General features: G+C 53.5%; 2 protein-coding genes across 4 annotated transcripts in view; one reads left to right on the forward strand and one right to left on the reverse strand.

Moving 5' to 3' along the window:
- POLE (DNA polymerase epsilon, catalytic subunit) overlaps positions 1–2,823 on the reverse strand; it is a 32,209-nt gene extending 29,386 nt beyond the window's left edge. Inside the window, exons 1-6 of the mRNA XM_017835855.1 lie at positions 2,593–2,823; positions 2,050–2,130; positions 1,925–1,969; positions 1,686–1,778; positions 1,012–1,166; positions 239–380 (exon numbers count right to left, since the gene is read on the reverse strand). Of these exons, the coding sequence (XP_017691344.1) occupies positions 239–380; positions 1,012–1,166; positions 1,686–1,778; positions 1,925–1,969; positions 2,050–2,130; positions 2,593–2,823 (747 nt within the window). The remainder of the gene's footprint in view (positions 1–238; positions 381–1,011; positions 1,167–1,685; positions 1,779–1,924; positions 1,970–2,049; positions 2,131–2,592) is intronic.
- A 4,276-nt stretch (positions 2,824–7,099) lies between these two features.
- AIFM3 (apoptosis inducing factor, mitochondria associated 3) overlaps positions 7,100–16,294 on the forward strand; it is a 48,162-nt gene continuing 38,967 nt past the window's right edge. Inside the window, exons 1-2 of one of the 3 annotated variants that reach the window (XM_017835880.1) lie at positions 7,100–7,133; positions 15,966–16,116. In XM_017835880.1, coding sequence (XP_017691369.1) covers positions 16,086–16,116 — 31 coding nt within the window. In that variant the 5' untranslated portion in view covers positions 7,100–7,133; positions 15,966–16,085. Of the gene's footprint in view, positions 7,134–12,412; positions 12,502–15,963; positions 16,117–16,294 lie in introns of those variants that run through there. The other 2 variants (XM_017835881.1, XM_017835882.1) reach the window with 2 other exon arrangements.

A 16,294-nucleotide genomic window follows, 5' to 3' on the forward strand; every position in this document is an offset into this window, starting at 1 on the left:
GCACTCTGTTCAGCTGCTGGGGACAGAACTGCAGGAATAACATGCAGCCCAGAAGAAAGGCTCAAACTGTGGCTGTGCATCAATCAATTATCTTTTCTGTGTGTCATTAACTAAGAAGAAACCCAGCAGCACAGGACTAGGCTCTACACATGGAATCATCATTACAGATACCTTTGTGAAGGTCTTGGAGAGAAAAAAAACTTTGTGTGCTTCAGGAACAAAGCTCTTCCCTACTCACCACATGGATCTTCAGGTCGATGGAGAGGCGAATGTGGTAGGGCACGTCATACTCTCGCATATCCACAATGTTGTCCATTTGGTTGGCAATTTTTCTAGAGGCTCCTTCCTCATCCATGCTTAGACTGCCTCCGCTCAGAGCGCTGCAAGAGCAGAGGGAAGCAGCTGCCTTATTAGAGGGCCTGTCTCCCAGGGACAGCCACTGTCACTGGTGACACCAGCATCAGGAGTCAGGGATAGGAGAGAAACAGAAAATGTTGGATTTTTTTCCTTTTAGTTACAACTAGAAATAAGGTTGCCCAGTGCCTTTCAGGATCCTTTCACAGGGAACAAGCAAACTATTTGAGGTACAGGCATAGATACCACCACATGCCATGCTATGCCATGCCATGCCATCCCAGAGGTAGCCTTTGGGATGTGCAGCATGGAGCTGGAAGATCCAACCTGGAGATGGGTGGCAAAGAGGCACAGCCAGGGCCAGACCCAGGCAGGACAACACCTCTGAGGAAAGCTGGGAAATAATCAAGGGAGTCTAATTATTAAGCGGGTGGTGAGGCCCTGGCAACGGTTGCCCAGAGAAACTGTGGCCGCCCCATCCCTGGAAGTATTTAAGACCAGTTTGGATGGGGCTTGGAGCAACCTGGGATAATGGAAGGTGTCCCTGCTCATTGCAAGTGGATTGGACTAGATGGCCTTTAAAGATCCCATTCCATGATTCTATGAATTATTAACATGAGGGACTGACTGACTGACTTCCCTACAGGGAGCTCCTACCTCGACAACATGGCTGTGTAAACATCGCTTGCCTGGTCCCGCTCCCTGTTTTTCCTCACTGCAGGAGAAATCTCCTTCCGCACCTTCACCAGGTCCTCTACCGTGTTGAAGGATAGCTTGATGTAGTTCCTCTTCAGGCCCACCAAGTGGTTTGGCTGCGAATCAGCGAGAGAATGGCAGTTCAGGGAGGGGAACTGTGACAAATGAGGGAAGGCCAACGAGACTGATGCAGGTGGAAGAACTGGCCAAAAAAGAGGTGCTGATGGGTGGGAGAGTAAAGCACCAAGAAGAGACTCTGGTGGGCATGTCAAGAGCAGCAGAGCAAGGGCCCAGCCAGTCCCGCTGATACAGGCATCTGAGAGTGAAATTCACCCAGGGAAGAAGGAAGAGTGGATCAAGCAGGCATCCCCCTCCCACACTATCCTTCTTCCTCCAACCACTTTAATTCCTACAAGTAATGTGCTGAACACACTGTGAAACAGCTGATATGCTTCAGAAACATAATCACTGATAAGCAATTAGCCATAACAAACACATTTCTGAGACACCACAGCAGCACCAGGAGACTGAAGTCAAGCATGCTGCTTTCCTTCTTTACTCATCCCTTCCTACATCACTAGAGCTGTGCAAGGTCCAAAAACCCCCACTGATTAAGAGCACAGAGGGATACAGACCAAGTCCAAGTCCTCTTTGGGGACAGTCTCCAGCTTTGCAATCTTCCCTTGGAACTTCTTGGAGAGGAAGGAGGACACTTCCCGCTCGCAGCCCTGTCAAGAAACCCTGGGGCTGAGCAGTGTGCCTCTGTCTCTTGGGAGGAGACCATCCCAAAGCAGGCTGCCCAGGAGGTCTCGAGCTCCCCAGGATGCTGTCTTCTTCCCTGGGGACCTCATCTCTGCCAGGGTCCCCTCCTCACCTTCTGAGTGGCAATGTAGAAATAAGGCTTATAGGGCAGGGCCACCTAGGAGAGAGTAGATGGCTGATGGCGGCAGGTTCCCCACTGGGACCCCACACTCCAACCCTCCCCACCCGTGGACCCACCTTGAAGCGGCTCCCGTCCTCCTGGATGAAGTAGTAATCCACCGCACTCACGGACCGCCGGTCCTCATCCAGCACCTCCGTCTGCCCACAGGCACCAAGACCCAACGAGTCCCTCCATGAGACTCGCCCGAGACGCCACTAGGGGACCCTCCCACCCTGGAGCCTCCCTCCTGGTAGGGCCAGGGAACCATGGGAGAGCCAGTATAGCCATGGAAACCCCTCCCGCCGTGTAGGGCTGGGGTCTCCTGTGGGAACCTGCTCTCCCGGTCCGACCGGGGGTCTCCCGGGAGACTGTCTCCCCCACGCCATGTGTGGGGTATCTCCGCGGGACACCTCCCCATACCACGGGCCGTATCGGTGCCCTCCCCATGGGACCCCTATCGCCCAGCCCCACCGGTGGTATCTCCGTGGGACCCCCATTCCTGGTATGCCTAGGGTCTCTCTGTGGGAAATCCCTCCCTAGGCCCTACCGGGGGTCTTCCCACAGGACCCCCCCCGTTCCCCATCTGCTGCCTGCTCGCCCCCCGCCCTGCCGGCCCGTACCGGGTGCATGTTGATGAGCCAGCCAGTCCGCTCGCCGGGCTCCGCGGGCCGCTCGAAGCCGAACAGCGCGTCTAGCCGGTCCGTGCGCTGCGCCCGCTCCAGGCGCTTGATCGCGGACAGCGCGGGGGCATCGTCGCGGCCGGACCCCGTGCCATCCGCCGGCTCCTGGGGCCTGCCCGCCCGCCGCCCCCACTGTGCTGCCGCGGGCTCGCCGCCGCCGCGGAACCCCATCGCGAGCGGCGCCAGGAAAGGATTTCCCGCGCTGTGCCGCGATGCCGCCAGAGCGAAAGCCCCGCCCTGCGGACAGAGCACCAATCAGAACGAGGCCCCGCCTCCCCGCGGACAAATCCCACCAATGGCGGGGGGCTCCTTTCCGCGCCCCGCCCCCGTCACAACTCCGGGAGGGGGGAGCGGCGGCCGCGGCCTTCTTCCGGCTGCAGGTTTCCTGGAGAACGGGAAAGGGAGAGAGAGGCTGGACCCGGCTCCAGCGGCACTCCCCGTCCGGCCGCTGGAGCCGGGTCCAGCCCGGGCCCAGGACATGGCTGCTGCTTTCCCCGCTGGGGACTCAGACAGCATCGAAGGTGAGCACAGGTCCCAGAGAAACGCGCGTGGGCACGGATGCAGGACACAGACACAGGACTCACAGGCGCAGGACACACAGACGGCCTCCTGCAACGCGCTGCTGTCATCAGCATCCTGCACAGGAGCCTCATCACACCCCAGCCCCCTCCTCTCCTCCTCTAGGCTGGCAGAGACGGGAGAGACACCCGGGGTTCACAAGCACACACACACTCTTGGGCCCCCCAAGCACCCACATGAGCCCAGTGTCCCCTCAGCAGCCCTGCCTGGACCCCGGCCCTCAGCCTCAGCCCACAGGCCTTGCCTCACCAGCTAGCCCAGCTGGAATTTTGCTGGTGAGTGCACAGACACACACGCCCCCACCCATGGTTGCAAAGGATACTCTCTAACCCTCCAGACACACAGGCAGTGACACAGTTCAGCTCCAGCTGCACAGAGCCCCTCGTTCCCTCACACCGCTCTCCTGCCCCCAGTAGCTAGTTTTAGGGACACCATTCCCACACCATGGCTGGAAGTTAAAGACCCTTCAGTCACGCCAGTGGCTGCACTGGGACCCCACTCTCTCCAGCAGGTGACCCCAAATCCCCTGGTGCACACACAGGCCCCATCACTAGCTGGCACTGGGTCCTTGAAGCACACACCCGGCTCAGAGTGGCATGACACAAAGAAATAGTCAATAAAACATTTAATAAGAAATATAAAAGTTCTGTGGTGACCATGGACAGGGCTTGCCCAAACTGGCCCAGGTTTATGCCCCCTGTTTTATTCCTCCTCGTTCCCCTTCTCATCCCTGTGGGTCCATTCCCCCACCCCTCCCTGTGTCCGAGTCTCCCCAGTTCGCACATTCAGCAGTGGCAAAGCCCAGGCTGATCTTCCTGGGCGGGCCAGCCCCAGTGGGGTTTCTGGGTAGCTCGTGGATTAGTGTGTCCCCTTCACTGCCTCCTTTGTCACTTGCTGGTCAGCTCTGTGTCCTTGTCATGAAATGAGTGATGCACCACTCCACCTGTGTTCTCATCCTCCTTTTAATAATACATCCTGGTTGCACTGAAGATCCTCAGCCATAAGGAGCAGAGACACACTCATAGCCTGATTCCACAGTGTTGTGGTTTAGCGATGGTATTCCCCAATTTAGTGTTCCCACTGAAATACTCCAAACAAAGCGCCCTTTGCTCACTCCCACCCCTCCTTCACCCTCCCCCCTGCAGTGGGATGGAGAGGTGAACTGGAGGCACAAAAGGTAAAGCTCATGGGTAGGCATAAGAAAAATGTACTGGAAATAGCAATGAAATGCTAAACAAACTGTAATAGCAGCAATATTAATAACAGAGTGTACAAGAGAGGTGAACGATTCACACGCAAGTGCTCGACGTGCAGAACTCGACATTACCCCAACTAATCACTTCATTACTGCCTGACCAGAAGGGACACCCACCTCCCTCCGCCCTTTCCTCTCCCCCTACCACCCCCCATCGTATGATGTGAGGTGGTACAGAGTAAGGCAGAGGCCTCGTCCCAACCCACAAATCCATGGAGCATGTGGTGGAGACTGTGTCACTCAGCACTCCCCAGAAGCTCCTTTGAGCTTCCAGAAGTTGCTATCTCTGCTTAGGAAAGTCCAAATTTCACCTGAGCTTGACCCAAAAAAATCTCTGTAGATCCTGGACACCACAGCAGACTGTCCTGCCCTGACTGGCGTGTCCAGCAGCAGGAGATTGGGATCAATGAAAGCATTCTCATGGTCCGAAAAGGAACTGACTTTGTGGCGGTGAAGAATGGAATTTAAAAATATCCTGCTGCCTTTCTTCTGAATGTGGAGTGGCTGCTGTTGAGTCAGACTTTCCCCGAAGATGCAGGGACCTGTTTCTCTTAACTTTGCCATTTTTCATGGTTCTGCCACCTGGCTGCTGTGGGGGTCAGGTTACTTGTTTGCTCCTTGAGTGAATGTTCATCATTTTGGGTATACTAGGCTGGAGGGAAACGAGGGCAAGTTTTGATGATGGGCTCGCCTCAACGTCTGTGTCTTACTGTGGCTTGTGCATGAGAACAAGCCTTTGTAGGCAGCTCTGTAGCAGCAGACACTCCCTCAGGGGAGCAAACAGGTCTGAGGCATCAGCCCTGGATTGCAAACCAAGGTCTCTTGTTCCAGCAGCTTCTCACCAGATGTGACAGTGGTTGTCCATGGCTGGCATCTGAATCAGCCAAGCAGGGCAGGGCTGAGACTGGGTGGTTCAGAGGGCTTATTGCTGCTATGCACTGTGGATTTGGCATTGAAAGGTCGGGATTTAGGTGACTGCCCTTCAGTAGCAGAGGAAATCACAGAATCCCAGAATGGTTTGGCTTGGAAGGGACCTTAAAGATCAATTCATTCTACCTTCCTGCCATGGGCAGGAACACCTTCTACTATCCCAGTGCTGCTGTAGGCACAAACTACCCAGCAGCTCTGTTGGGTTTATGGGGAAGGGAGGACTGCCAGCCATTCATCCCTCTGGGTCCCTGCCCAGTCACCCCACTGCAGATAGAGCTGCATCTCCCACCGTTCCCAGGGCAGCACAGCCCCACAGTGCTGCTGGTGTCTCATTGTCCCCCTGTAGTGAGATGCTTGGCCCCACAAGGTACACTTGTAGTGCCAGCTGAGCATAGAGTCACAGGCTGGTTTGGCTTGGAACGGACCTTAAAGCTCATCTGTTCCACCCCCTGCCATGGGCAGGGACACCTTCCACTAGACCAGGTTGCTCCAAGCCCTGTGCAACCTGGCCTTGAACACTTCTAGGAATGGGGCAGCCACAGCTTCTCTGGGCAACCTGTGCCAGGGCCTCACCAGCCAAGAATTTCTTGCCAGTATCCAATCTAAATCTACCCTCCTTCAGCTTAGAGCATGGCCACCCATGGCTTGCTGTCATGATAATTCCCTGCAAAGCCATTTACTGTCTCCTTCCAAGGCTCAATCCTTGCTGTTTGCTTGGCAGCTGCATAGGAGCAGTTTTCCACACCACAGGTCAAAAGTCCTGCATGCCATGTAGGGAAATGGAGGTGATGGGTCTGCTAGGGGTCCCTGCACCCTGTGGGATGAGCTCTGCACCATGTCCCAGCCAGACGCAGCACCACATGCAGGGTTCCTCCTGCTCGGTGGCCTGCAGACAGTGGACCTGGGATCATTTCTCCTGCCTTAAAATTGAGGCAGCTCCATGAGGACCCACAGTTCTTCTCCCAAGGCTGTGGAGGGATGTGGCTCCCTGGAGCTTCCATGCTGGAACGCTCCATCCATGGGTAGTTTTTTTTAACAGCAGTGAGAACTGCAGCTGAACAGCCCAGTTAAGCCTCTTGTTCCTGCTCCCATTTGGAGCAGGGAACTGAAGTTGGACACTGAAGAGCAGTGAACTACCCCTGCAAAACCTCAGGGAGTTGTATATATAAGGGTGTAAGACAGCAGCAATCTGAGACAAATTATCTGGTGGAGAAAAAATATTCCTCTGTACCCAGTGTGGTCTCAAAAGTCACTGAGAGAAAATAAAGGACAGATTTGGGGCATGTGAGACGAAAAGGCGCAGGGAGATGCTGACACTGCCAGACGTGATGGGCAGGGAAAGAGTTTTCTGGGAAGTTTTCTGGGAGAACAGAAACGTGCCGGGGAGGGGGGGGGCGTAGATCTCCGAGGGGGGAGCAGAGACGTGTGTATCCATAAGGAAAATGTAAACCAAGTGACACCTGGGAAGGGCTGGGACGGGGTATTTCAGGAGGGCAGGAATAGCCCCGGCAGCGGCGACCCCGCGGGACCCAGCAGAGCCGAACTGTCCCAGAGTGCCCGAGGCCAGCGGGCACCCCGCGCCACGCGCGTCCCGGGAACGGGCAGGGCCGGCGGGGACCTCCCGCTCCGCTCCCGCGGCGGGGGCGTGTCTCCCCCCGCCCCGCCCCGGCACCGGCCGCGCTCCGCCCGCCGCGCCGGCACAGCGGCGGCTGCCCAGGTAAGTGCGGGGGTGGCGGAGACTCGTTCCAGGGAAGATGTGAGGGGAGTGGGGTTCCCGGTGCAAGACCGCTGCCCAGGATCTCACTGCATCTGCGGCCGGAGGGAGTGGGCAGTAGGAGCCGCCGCTGCTCCCTCAGGAGCGGGGGTGCCGGGGGTACCGAGGAGCGCGGCGGGCCCGGGGGCTCCTCTGCAGCCGGAGCTGCCGGCGGAGCCGGGGGGAGGCGGTGCGGAAGCGTCGCGTGTCCGCAACTTTCCTGAGATGCAGCAACTGCCCAGAAAGTCAAAGCAGTGAAAAAAATGGGTCGCGGGGGAAAACTGGGTTTGGGTCCTTGTGTTGCGTGTCGTGTCCCTCCGCCAGTGTGTTCTCCAAGTTTGTTTGTCCCTGTTTCAGGGAACAGTGATCCCACCCGGACAAAGGGGAATGGCTTTAAACTGAAGGAGGGTAGATTAGATATTAGGAAAACATTCTCCCCTGTGAGGGTCGTCAGGCACTGGCACAAGTTGTCTAGAGAAGCTATGGCTGCCCCATCCCTAGAAGTGTTCAAGGCCAGGTTGCATGGGGCTTGGAGCAACCTGGTCTAGTGGAAGGTGTCCCTGCCCATGGCAGGGGAGTGGAATGAGATGAGCTTTAAGGTCCCTTCTAAGCCAAGCCATTCCATAATCTTTGTGTGTCCCTGTCCAGCAGGACATTCTATGATTCTATGAACTGCAAGATCTCCTTTGAGAGGGGACATCCACCTCTGATTGTGGTGGATGGAGGCTGGACTGTGGTGTTCTGCTGTAGCTGTTAGTCTCAGAAAACATTTCTGGATAAACTCCTTCTGCCCTGCTCCAGCTCCTGTGGGGAACACGGATTGCTCTTGTGCAAGGGGGACCTGGCAGGGGCAGCATGGCAGGGACTCGGCTGCCTGTAGTGCAGTAATTGAGAATTAAAACTCTCTCGTGTTGTGAAATGATTTTTGCATCGTGCACTCTGCGCCTGGGGAGAATTTCCAGCATTTGTGCTATTTATTAGCAAACCTTTACGATCTGAACCAAATCTCATGATTAATGATTTTCAGTCTAGCTCACAGAGAAGGTGTGTGGAGTGGTGGCAGTGACAGCGCTGCCAAATGAGCCTTTAACCTGGAGCGTAAATTGCTGAAGCAGCAGCCAGGAAAACAATCCTGTCTGATTGTGCTCCGACGGGGCGTTCCCACTGCGCTTCTTCAGGAGCCAGCGGGGTACATTAACCGGCAACTTTGTAGCTCTCTGTGCTGCCGCTGACACAAACTCCTGGTGACAAGGTGAAGTGCAGCAGCGCACGTCACTCCCTGCCCTCATCCCTCCCTGCCGCGGTGAGATGGGGCCATACAGCCCATTGCTGGGGCCGTGAGCTGCTCTCGGCGTTTTGTAGGGTGAGTTTGCTTCTGTTTCTTGGGACCATCCAAAAGGAAATCACCTGGCAAAGCCAAACCCGCTGCTTTCTCCAGGTGGGTGTAAAGCAAATCTTGGCCCCCACCAGGAAGCATCTGCAGAGATAAGATTTGTCAGGGAGGGCTGTGATGAGAGGGGCTGGGGGCTCCCTGGCAGCCCAGCAGTGGAGTAGGAGGGGAAGGAGGGCTCTGAGGATGTCAGAGTCACTGTGTGTCAGCATCTAGGGGACCCTGGAGCAGAGGCCAGGTAACAGGATCAGGATGGGTATGGAAATGGCGGGAATCTGGGAGCAGGAGCATTGGGTGGAGGGAAGGGGGAGTTGGCTGAAGGGCTGTCAAATGGGAAGAAAGGAGCTGAAGAGCTGGAGAGGTAAAAAGGCGGTTATGGTGCCAGGGAGAGAAAAAGGGGGTTCCTGTGTGCCAACCCCCTTGAGTTTGGCTCATCCGCTGTGTGGACAGAGGTTGGGCAGCAGTGCATGGCATGTCTGCACAAGCAGTGTGAGTGTGTCCTCGAGGTGGAGAGTCAAGAGGCAGTGACATAAACACAGGGGTGTTCACCCAGTTGAGCACTTCATTCTGGGAGCCTGATCTGTGTGAGCACTGGGAGCCACAGCATTGTGGAACTCAATCCTTGGTAGTGTGATTCTTGACAGAAGTGTTAACTTTAGGATGGGGACCCGCCTGTTTTCATACCCATATTATTTTAGAAATACAAGTTCTCCCCGCCCTAAAAACATCATCCCCTCTCACATTCTCTTCTGTGTAACCTAATTCTCTTCCTACTGTCTTCTTTTCATTTGATGGGCAAGCCCTATGCATCTCACCAGGGTCAGAGCAGGGCTGCTGCATGTTGCCTTGATAACACAGAGTGCACAGCATGGTCTGTGGGTGGGGGAAGAGCCTTGGGCCCCCCAGTGCTCCAACCATGCCTGGGCTGTGCTCAGAGTTCAGCATCCAGAGGAGAGAGCTGCTTTTTTTGGCAGCAGAGCCTGGCTTGTCCTGGAGACGAGGCAGTTTGATTTTGCTGAGCCAAGACCTTTACAGGAACTGGAGATCCTAAACACTGGGGATCCTCCTCAGGATAATGGGCTGTGGCACCCCGGGTGGTACAGCAGGTGGAGAATGGACCCAGAGTGTGCAGAGGGGGAGGCTGCGGGCAGCTCAGGGTGTCAGCAGGACTTTGTGCCAGTGGTTGCTGTGGTTTTCAGCATTACTGCTTTATGGAGTTGCTCTATAAAGCAGAGATGGAGAAGTGGGGTGTGCGACTGTGCATGGTGGTACTAAGAGTGAAACAAGAGCTGACCTTCAGGAGATGATGGAGAAGGATAGTCTGGGTGTACTCATCAAGGACAGGGGGACACGGAGTCACCACTCTTAAGTCTTTCTAATGCTGCTGCACCAGGCATGGGGGAACCTGGTAAGAGTGGTGACCCACTGCATAGTTCTGGCAATCACTGTGAGAGTGGAACTAGAGCAAATCCTGAGAAAAGTGAGAGAAACAGGCAGCCCTTGTTGAAAGAGCACAGCAGGAATGTGAGTCTGTTGTTGGGTGGTGGGTGTGTGGTGGGTCAGGGTGGGTATGTGCCTGGCTGGAATGGAGCCACACAGGGTAATGGTGGGACTGAGAACTGGGGTCCGTTGCTGGGTGCCATTGTGTATGTTGAGGAGGTAAGTGGGAAATGAGGGCTCTGGGTCCTGGTGATGTTCAGGACCATCTGGGCTGGAGTCCTTGCACCCAGGGACCAGGGCCTGGGCTGTCCTGTGGGATAGGCTGTGCTCTGTGAGATGGGCTGGAGAGATTGTAGTGGGGTCTGTGCTTCACTTTGGTTCAGGGGTGTGACCAAAACAGGTCTGCTGCTGGGACTGCTCCGTGGCTCCCACTGTCCCCTGTGTTAAAGACAATATTTTGCATGTACAGAGAATTGGCAGAGCTACAGTGGATGGGGTATGGTTTGAGATCGGGGGTTGTTTTTTCCCCACAGTGGGGACCAGAGTCAGAGCCAGCTCTTCCCTGCAAGCGTGGACAGTGACACCAGATGATCTAAGCCTCCAGTTGCCCCCTTCTCTTGTGTTCCTGCTTGGGGAGTGTGGGAACCAGCTTGCAGAGCCAGATCTCAGTGGCTGGAACAGGAACATGGTCCCCTTCACTCTGCAGAGCAGACAAGCAAGTCTTCCAAGAGATGTGGAGATCAGTCCTTATACAGAGCAGGAAAAAAATGTGGACCCTTCAGACACATCCACGAAGGATGTCCCAAGAAGAAAGTGCTGAGCTCTTCAAATGGCTGTAACAGTGCTCTGAGTCCAAACATTTTCTGCAGGAACTGATAAAGCTTCTGAAGGACAAAGTTATCTGGACAGAAAAGAGGCAAATATTTGTAGGCAATAGAACCCAGATGCAATAAAAAGAAAATGTTATTGTATGCAGGGACAGTTGAAAACCAGCAGCTCCTGTTGAGTGCAGAGCTGTTGGACATCACCTTAGAGGACCTGTGCTACAAGTGACTGAAAACTAGAAAAACAAAGCTGCCATGGGAAAGAGAGGCAGAGAGATCACAGACACAGCTGGAGTCCTGGCCCTGCCACAGCAGGGAATCCCTGGCCAGAAATGGCCCCGAGGAGCCCTGGCAAGGGGCTGTGCTCGGAGCTACAGAAAGCGGCAAAAGCCCCTAGGCACCTGTGCCATTCTCCAAGGGAAAAAACTTTTCTGACCTCAAACTGGCTTTGAGCTGTTCCCTGAGCATCTGAGCAAGCCCTGTGCCTGACTCCCTGGAGCTGCCATGGCTCCAGGGGACAACATGACTGCCCAACCTTTCCTCCACTGCAGGCAAGTCAGGGAGTCTGAACATGATGAAATACTCCAGAAGTGATATGCCTGGGAGCAAAGATGTCATTCCTGGTCCCAGTGGGAAACTCTCCATGCTTCAAGTGAAATCGTTTAACATCTCCTCTTCCCATTTCTAAGGAGTGCTGCATCTGCCAAATGTTGTGTGAATGGGGAGCTCTGGGTTGGTCTCCAGATGCCAAGGATGGATTTTCTTGTTCTTTACAGACCACTGAATCTTTTCCACTGATACCCATCTGAAAAGATCTGGTACCTTTGAGGACCCTCAGATGTTAGTGGGTCAAGTCATGAATAGCGGTGAGTCCACTCTCCAAAGCTTTAAACAGCATTAAGGTTTGATCTAAGTGGGTATGTCAACCTGCTTACATCTGGAATTGGATCAGATGACCACCAGAGATCTCTTCTAGCTTAAATTTGTCCATGATCCTGGGCAGAAGGTGCAGAGCAAGAGATGCCACCCTGATGGGAGATGAAGGCCAGCATGGTCATGACCACAACTGCATTGAGGCTGCCATGTTGCCCTTCCTGCATTCAACACTACTGAGAGGTGTCACATCTCCTTGTTTGGCCCTTTGATCCCATTCTTCTTGGGAAACAGCCATCCCATGGCCCACACTGCCTGCCTCTCCATTGTTTTCTTTAGTCCTCCAATACTGAGAAATTCTTCCTCGACCCGTGGGAAGGTCTCCTCCTTATCCTGATGGAATGCCTTCCTTGGAAGGTATCTCTAGCTGACCTCTGCTTTTTGATCCTGGTCTGTGTCCTAGGAGAGACCTTCCTCATCCTCATTTGTGTGGACCTTGGCTTTCCATGAATCTGAAAATCAGGAAATCTGGAAATCAAGAGAGGAGAAAATCAAGAAATCTGAAAATCAGAAAGAAAGGCTGGCTGAGCACATGATCCTGAGCTCCCTGGGTGACTGGATGTCGGTTGCTGGTGGTGGCAGGTGGGAGCATCCAATGTTATCTGGTTTCCTTGGACTGCTGGTTGTGTTCCTGACCCTTGAGAACCTGAACTGTGTCCCCAGCAGCCCCAGGGCTGGCTTGGATCTGGCCCAAGAGAAGGAGTGGGCAGTGGAGGAGATGTAGCTGTGGGAGGACCCACAGCAGGTAAGTCACGGCTGAGAGGACTCCATCAACAATGTCATGAGTGTGTCCATGCTCAGTGCTCCACAGAGGTCTCCAGCTGGAGCTAGCTTGGATTGCAAACTGATGCTTTCTGGGGAGATGCCTGTGTCACTGGGCACAGCTTGGTGCTCAGATCTGTGCCAGATTTCTAGGCAGGCAATGCAGGATTATTCACAGCAGCAGGACAGATGCTGACAGATGCTGCAGCTGGATGGGAAGGACCTGAGTGCCAGGTGAGGAAATGATACTGCGGCAATAAACACAAACTGATGTTCAGGGGGAAAACGTTATTTATACCTACAGTGTACTGTATACTGATATAGTTATATAGTTGCCACATTAGCTCTTGGAAAAGATTTTGGAGTCACAGCTGAGCACTTGATTAAAACAGGAGCCTGGGGCACGGCAGTGAGCAGAAGCACAGTGCTAATAATAGCTCTGCCAGCACTGCACCGCTCAGAAGTGGTGCAGGCTCTGGATCCTGCTCCGAGCACAGACTGTCTGAGCCTGGTGGGAAGTGTGGGCTGGGCTGAGCCATGTGGTCTGTCTGGTCTGATATCCGTGACCCACACTGAAATGTGATGTTGCCATATTTTACATATGTTATTGCCGTGCAGGGGAAGTGTGCAGGGTTGGTAGCACTGGATTGTTTCTCTCTCTTTGTTGGATTATTGTCCCTGTTTCTCCTGTTTAGAGAAGGCTGGTGTCCCTGGTTATGTGCTCAGGAAGTGCTCTCTGTGGGTGATGGAATTCTGCAGACAGCCTGGTGCAGGGCTGGTTCCCCATTCACTCTGATTTTTTTAGGGATGGGGCAGTTTGTTCCTCAGCACTACCACAGTTGCCTCTTTGAGAAGATGTTGAAGATGTTCTTGTGCAGCTGTGTGGCACAGAGTATCGTTTTGTTCAGGAAACAGATGATGTACTGGCTTACTGGGGCATGGGCACCTTATGCAGGTCAGGCCATCACCCTTCGGGACTTAGCAAGGTTTTATGGGGGATCCTGGGTTCAGCTACAGCATGTTGTATATAAGCTTATTTCCTTCTTCTAATAGAGAGGAGATTTTGGCCATGACTCCTGCAGGATCTAGCTCTGGTTCGGTGCCTCTGGATGCCACTAGCAGTGATGTGGCCCTGTTGTGTCCTCTGAATTGGTCAGCAGGGCAGGCTGGTGCCTCTGCAACCAGCTGAGTCTCAGTTGATTCTGAAGCATCTCTATGTCCTTGCTGGGGGCAGTCAGGTGGCTTCTCCTCTGGTGGCATCATCTGAAATCCTACCATGAACCATTTTGATTTTGCCTGGTTAATGCTGGGAGTGGAGAAGACACCTCTGATGTCAACCACTTCCCTCTGACCTGCACTGGGAGGTGCAGTGTGTCTCAGTGTGTCTGAAGGGCTGGGGGGACCATCAGTGGGGAAACTGGGAGATGAGAAGTGGGCCTGAGGGAATGACTGCAGATTGCCATCTTTATGGTCCAAACAAAGTAAAGGCATGTCAGATGAATGGCTGACATTCAGGAACTCTGACATGCCCCCAAGTCCCTGTTAAAACCAACCAGACCAGCTGGAAACCAGTCCTGCATCAGCATTTCTGGAGGGGTTGGAGAAGTTGGAGTGATTCTCTTTGGGAGCCACCCTTCTGCCATCCATCCCGCTGCCTGCCTGGTAGTTGGGGTTCCCTGCTGTGCTTCTCCATGTGCACAGCATCCCAAGGGAATGCTGGGATGCTGCCAGGGCACTGCCTGCCTGGAGCGTGACCCTGTCTTGCTGCCACAACATCCACTTCTGCTGCAGGAAACTCACTGCAAATTGCTGCTCTGGGTTGGGGTGGAGGGGGGCTTCGTTTGCTCCTGAGGCAACTGTGGTAATATTTCATTATGTGTTTTACACTAAATTATTGTCCTGTATCACTGATACATCAGAAGCTCGAGATTTGGTTTGCCTGCTACAAAGCTATTTTCCTTTTCTCCCTGCTGGTTCTGGCAAAGGGCTGTACAGCAGCTACTGCATGTGATGTCTCCACTCTGTTTTTCCCCACTGCTCCCCAGTCTTCCTCTGCATTTGTGCACCTTCTTACGTGGCATTTTTTTCTGACATTTGCTCTTGCACAGACATTGTCATGCTGTTTCCCTGGGATGCTCTTGGAGAAGAGCTCTTGGTTCTTCCCTTCTGCATTTAATGATCCGTCTTTGCACATGAAATTTTTTAGCGGCTCCACACACATTTGATCACTCTTTGTGGGGAATGTTGGGTTGGTTTTGCTGTGTTAATAGTCTACTCCAACCTGGTACCCTCAGTGCTCAGTATCAAATAGCGTGTGTCTGCTTTGCACCATGTGCAAGGCACCAGGCTCGTGTTCCCCTGTGGCTTGGGTTGCTTATTCAACATGCTCCAGGCTCTGAAGGTGCTTCTACAATGCACTTGGGGCTTGGTGGAGGTGTTGCCATGCATGGGATCCCTCTGGAAACAGAGGGATACATCCTGTTGTTTTGAGTTGATGTTTAAGCAAAGAAGAGAAGGTGTAGGGCTTGTTATCTGTCTCCTGGCACTTCTCTAATTCTCATTGTAAAGACCTTGAGGCACTTTGTAAGCTACAGAAAAGCCTACCTTGTCTGTCTTAAAATATAATTTGGCAATGGTTTTTAATTTCCTGCCCAGATCAGAGGGCTTTTTGAATAATATATTGCAAACCCATAGTAAATTGGTTCAATTCAGGTAGGAGAGGGTAAAATGAATTAAATATACTATTTTATTGCCACTGTGTTGGACGAGTCTTTGCTATTTTCAGTCATGCAGTGTAACTGAGAAGGTTTATCTGAATTCTTTGTACCAAATCTGAGAGCACTCCAAGTCAAAGCTGATAAGAGAAACACAACTTGATTTCAAACATTAAAAAAATTGGTCTTGATAGTATAAAAAAAGGATGTTGATACAAAATGGTCTGATATCAAAAACCCTTTAATTAATTAATTGTTCCAAAGCCAATGGCATTTCTGCAGGAATGAGCATAACTGGAATACCTAATAATAACAGGAAAAAAACAACTGAAATGTATTTATGGTTTAATCATTGTATTTAGGCTGTGACCTGTGTGCTTAGAGTTTTAATTTCCAAAGGCAGGGCTTTGAAAAGTTATTAAAATCCGACCATAAATGATATGAGGGTTTTTGTAATTAACTTTGATGTTTGAATTTATAAACTTCATAACTGAATTTACCAGTGGCTCCCAGCACGGTGACCCAAGCAGCACATTGTCCGCTTGTCCCTCGGGTCACTGGAGGTGCATGGGGCTCGGTGCCCCCGTGCTATGTGTGCCCACTGTACTGGTGCTGCCCGCTCCTGCCTGCAGCTGTGGGCACAGGCAGCAGCGCTGTCACGAGTTTGCCTTCCCCTCCCTGCTGCACCCGCCGTCCCGGCCGGCACTGGCTCTCACAGTACTTTTCTACCCAGGGCACGTGGGATCGACGCCGGAGCCGAGACACGCGAGCTGGCCGTGTACCATGCGAGGATGTGCCCGCACCCTTGGTGACCTGCCCGCCCCTGGCCCCGCTGCCTATCCCGCACGGCGCCATGGGAGGATGCTTCTCCAAGCCCAAACCAGGTGACTGCCCTCCAAGGCCGAGGCCCCATCCTGCCGTCCCCGTGGGAGAAGTAGGTCAGCAGTGGACGCTGGCCAGGGGAATGTTAATGCTCGGCTCCCGCAGGGAGGATTACTCGGTTCTTAATCCCTCCAGATTCCTCGGCTCTCTCACTCCCAGGCAGGGAGATGGGGGGGGGGG

Source organism: Lepidothrix coronata, unplaced genomic scaffold, assembly GCF_001604755.1.
Source record: "Lepidothrix coronata isolate B3197 unplaced genomic scaffold, Lepidothrix_coronata-1.0 Scaffold265, whole genome shotgun sequence".
In the NCBI taxonomy this organism is placed as follows: Eukaryota; Metazoa; Chordata; class Aves; order Passeriformes; family Pipridae; genus Lepidothrix; species Lepidothrix coronata.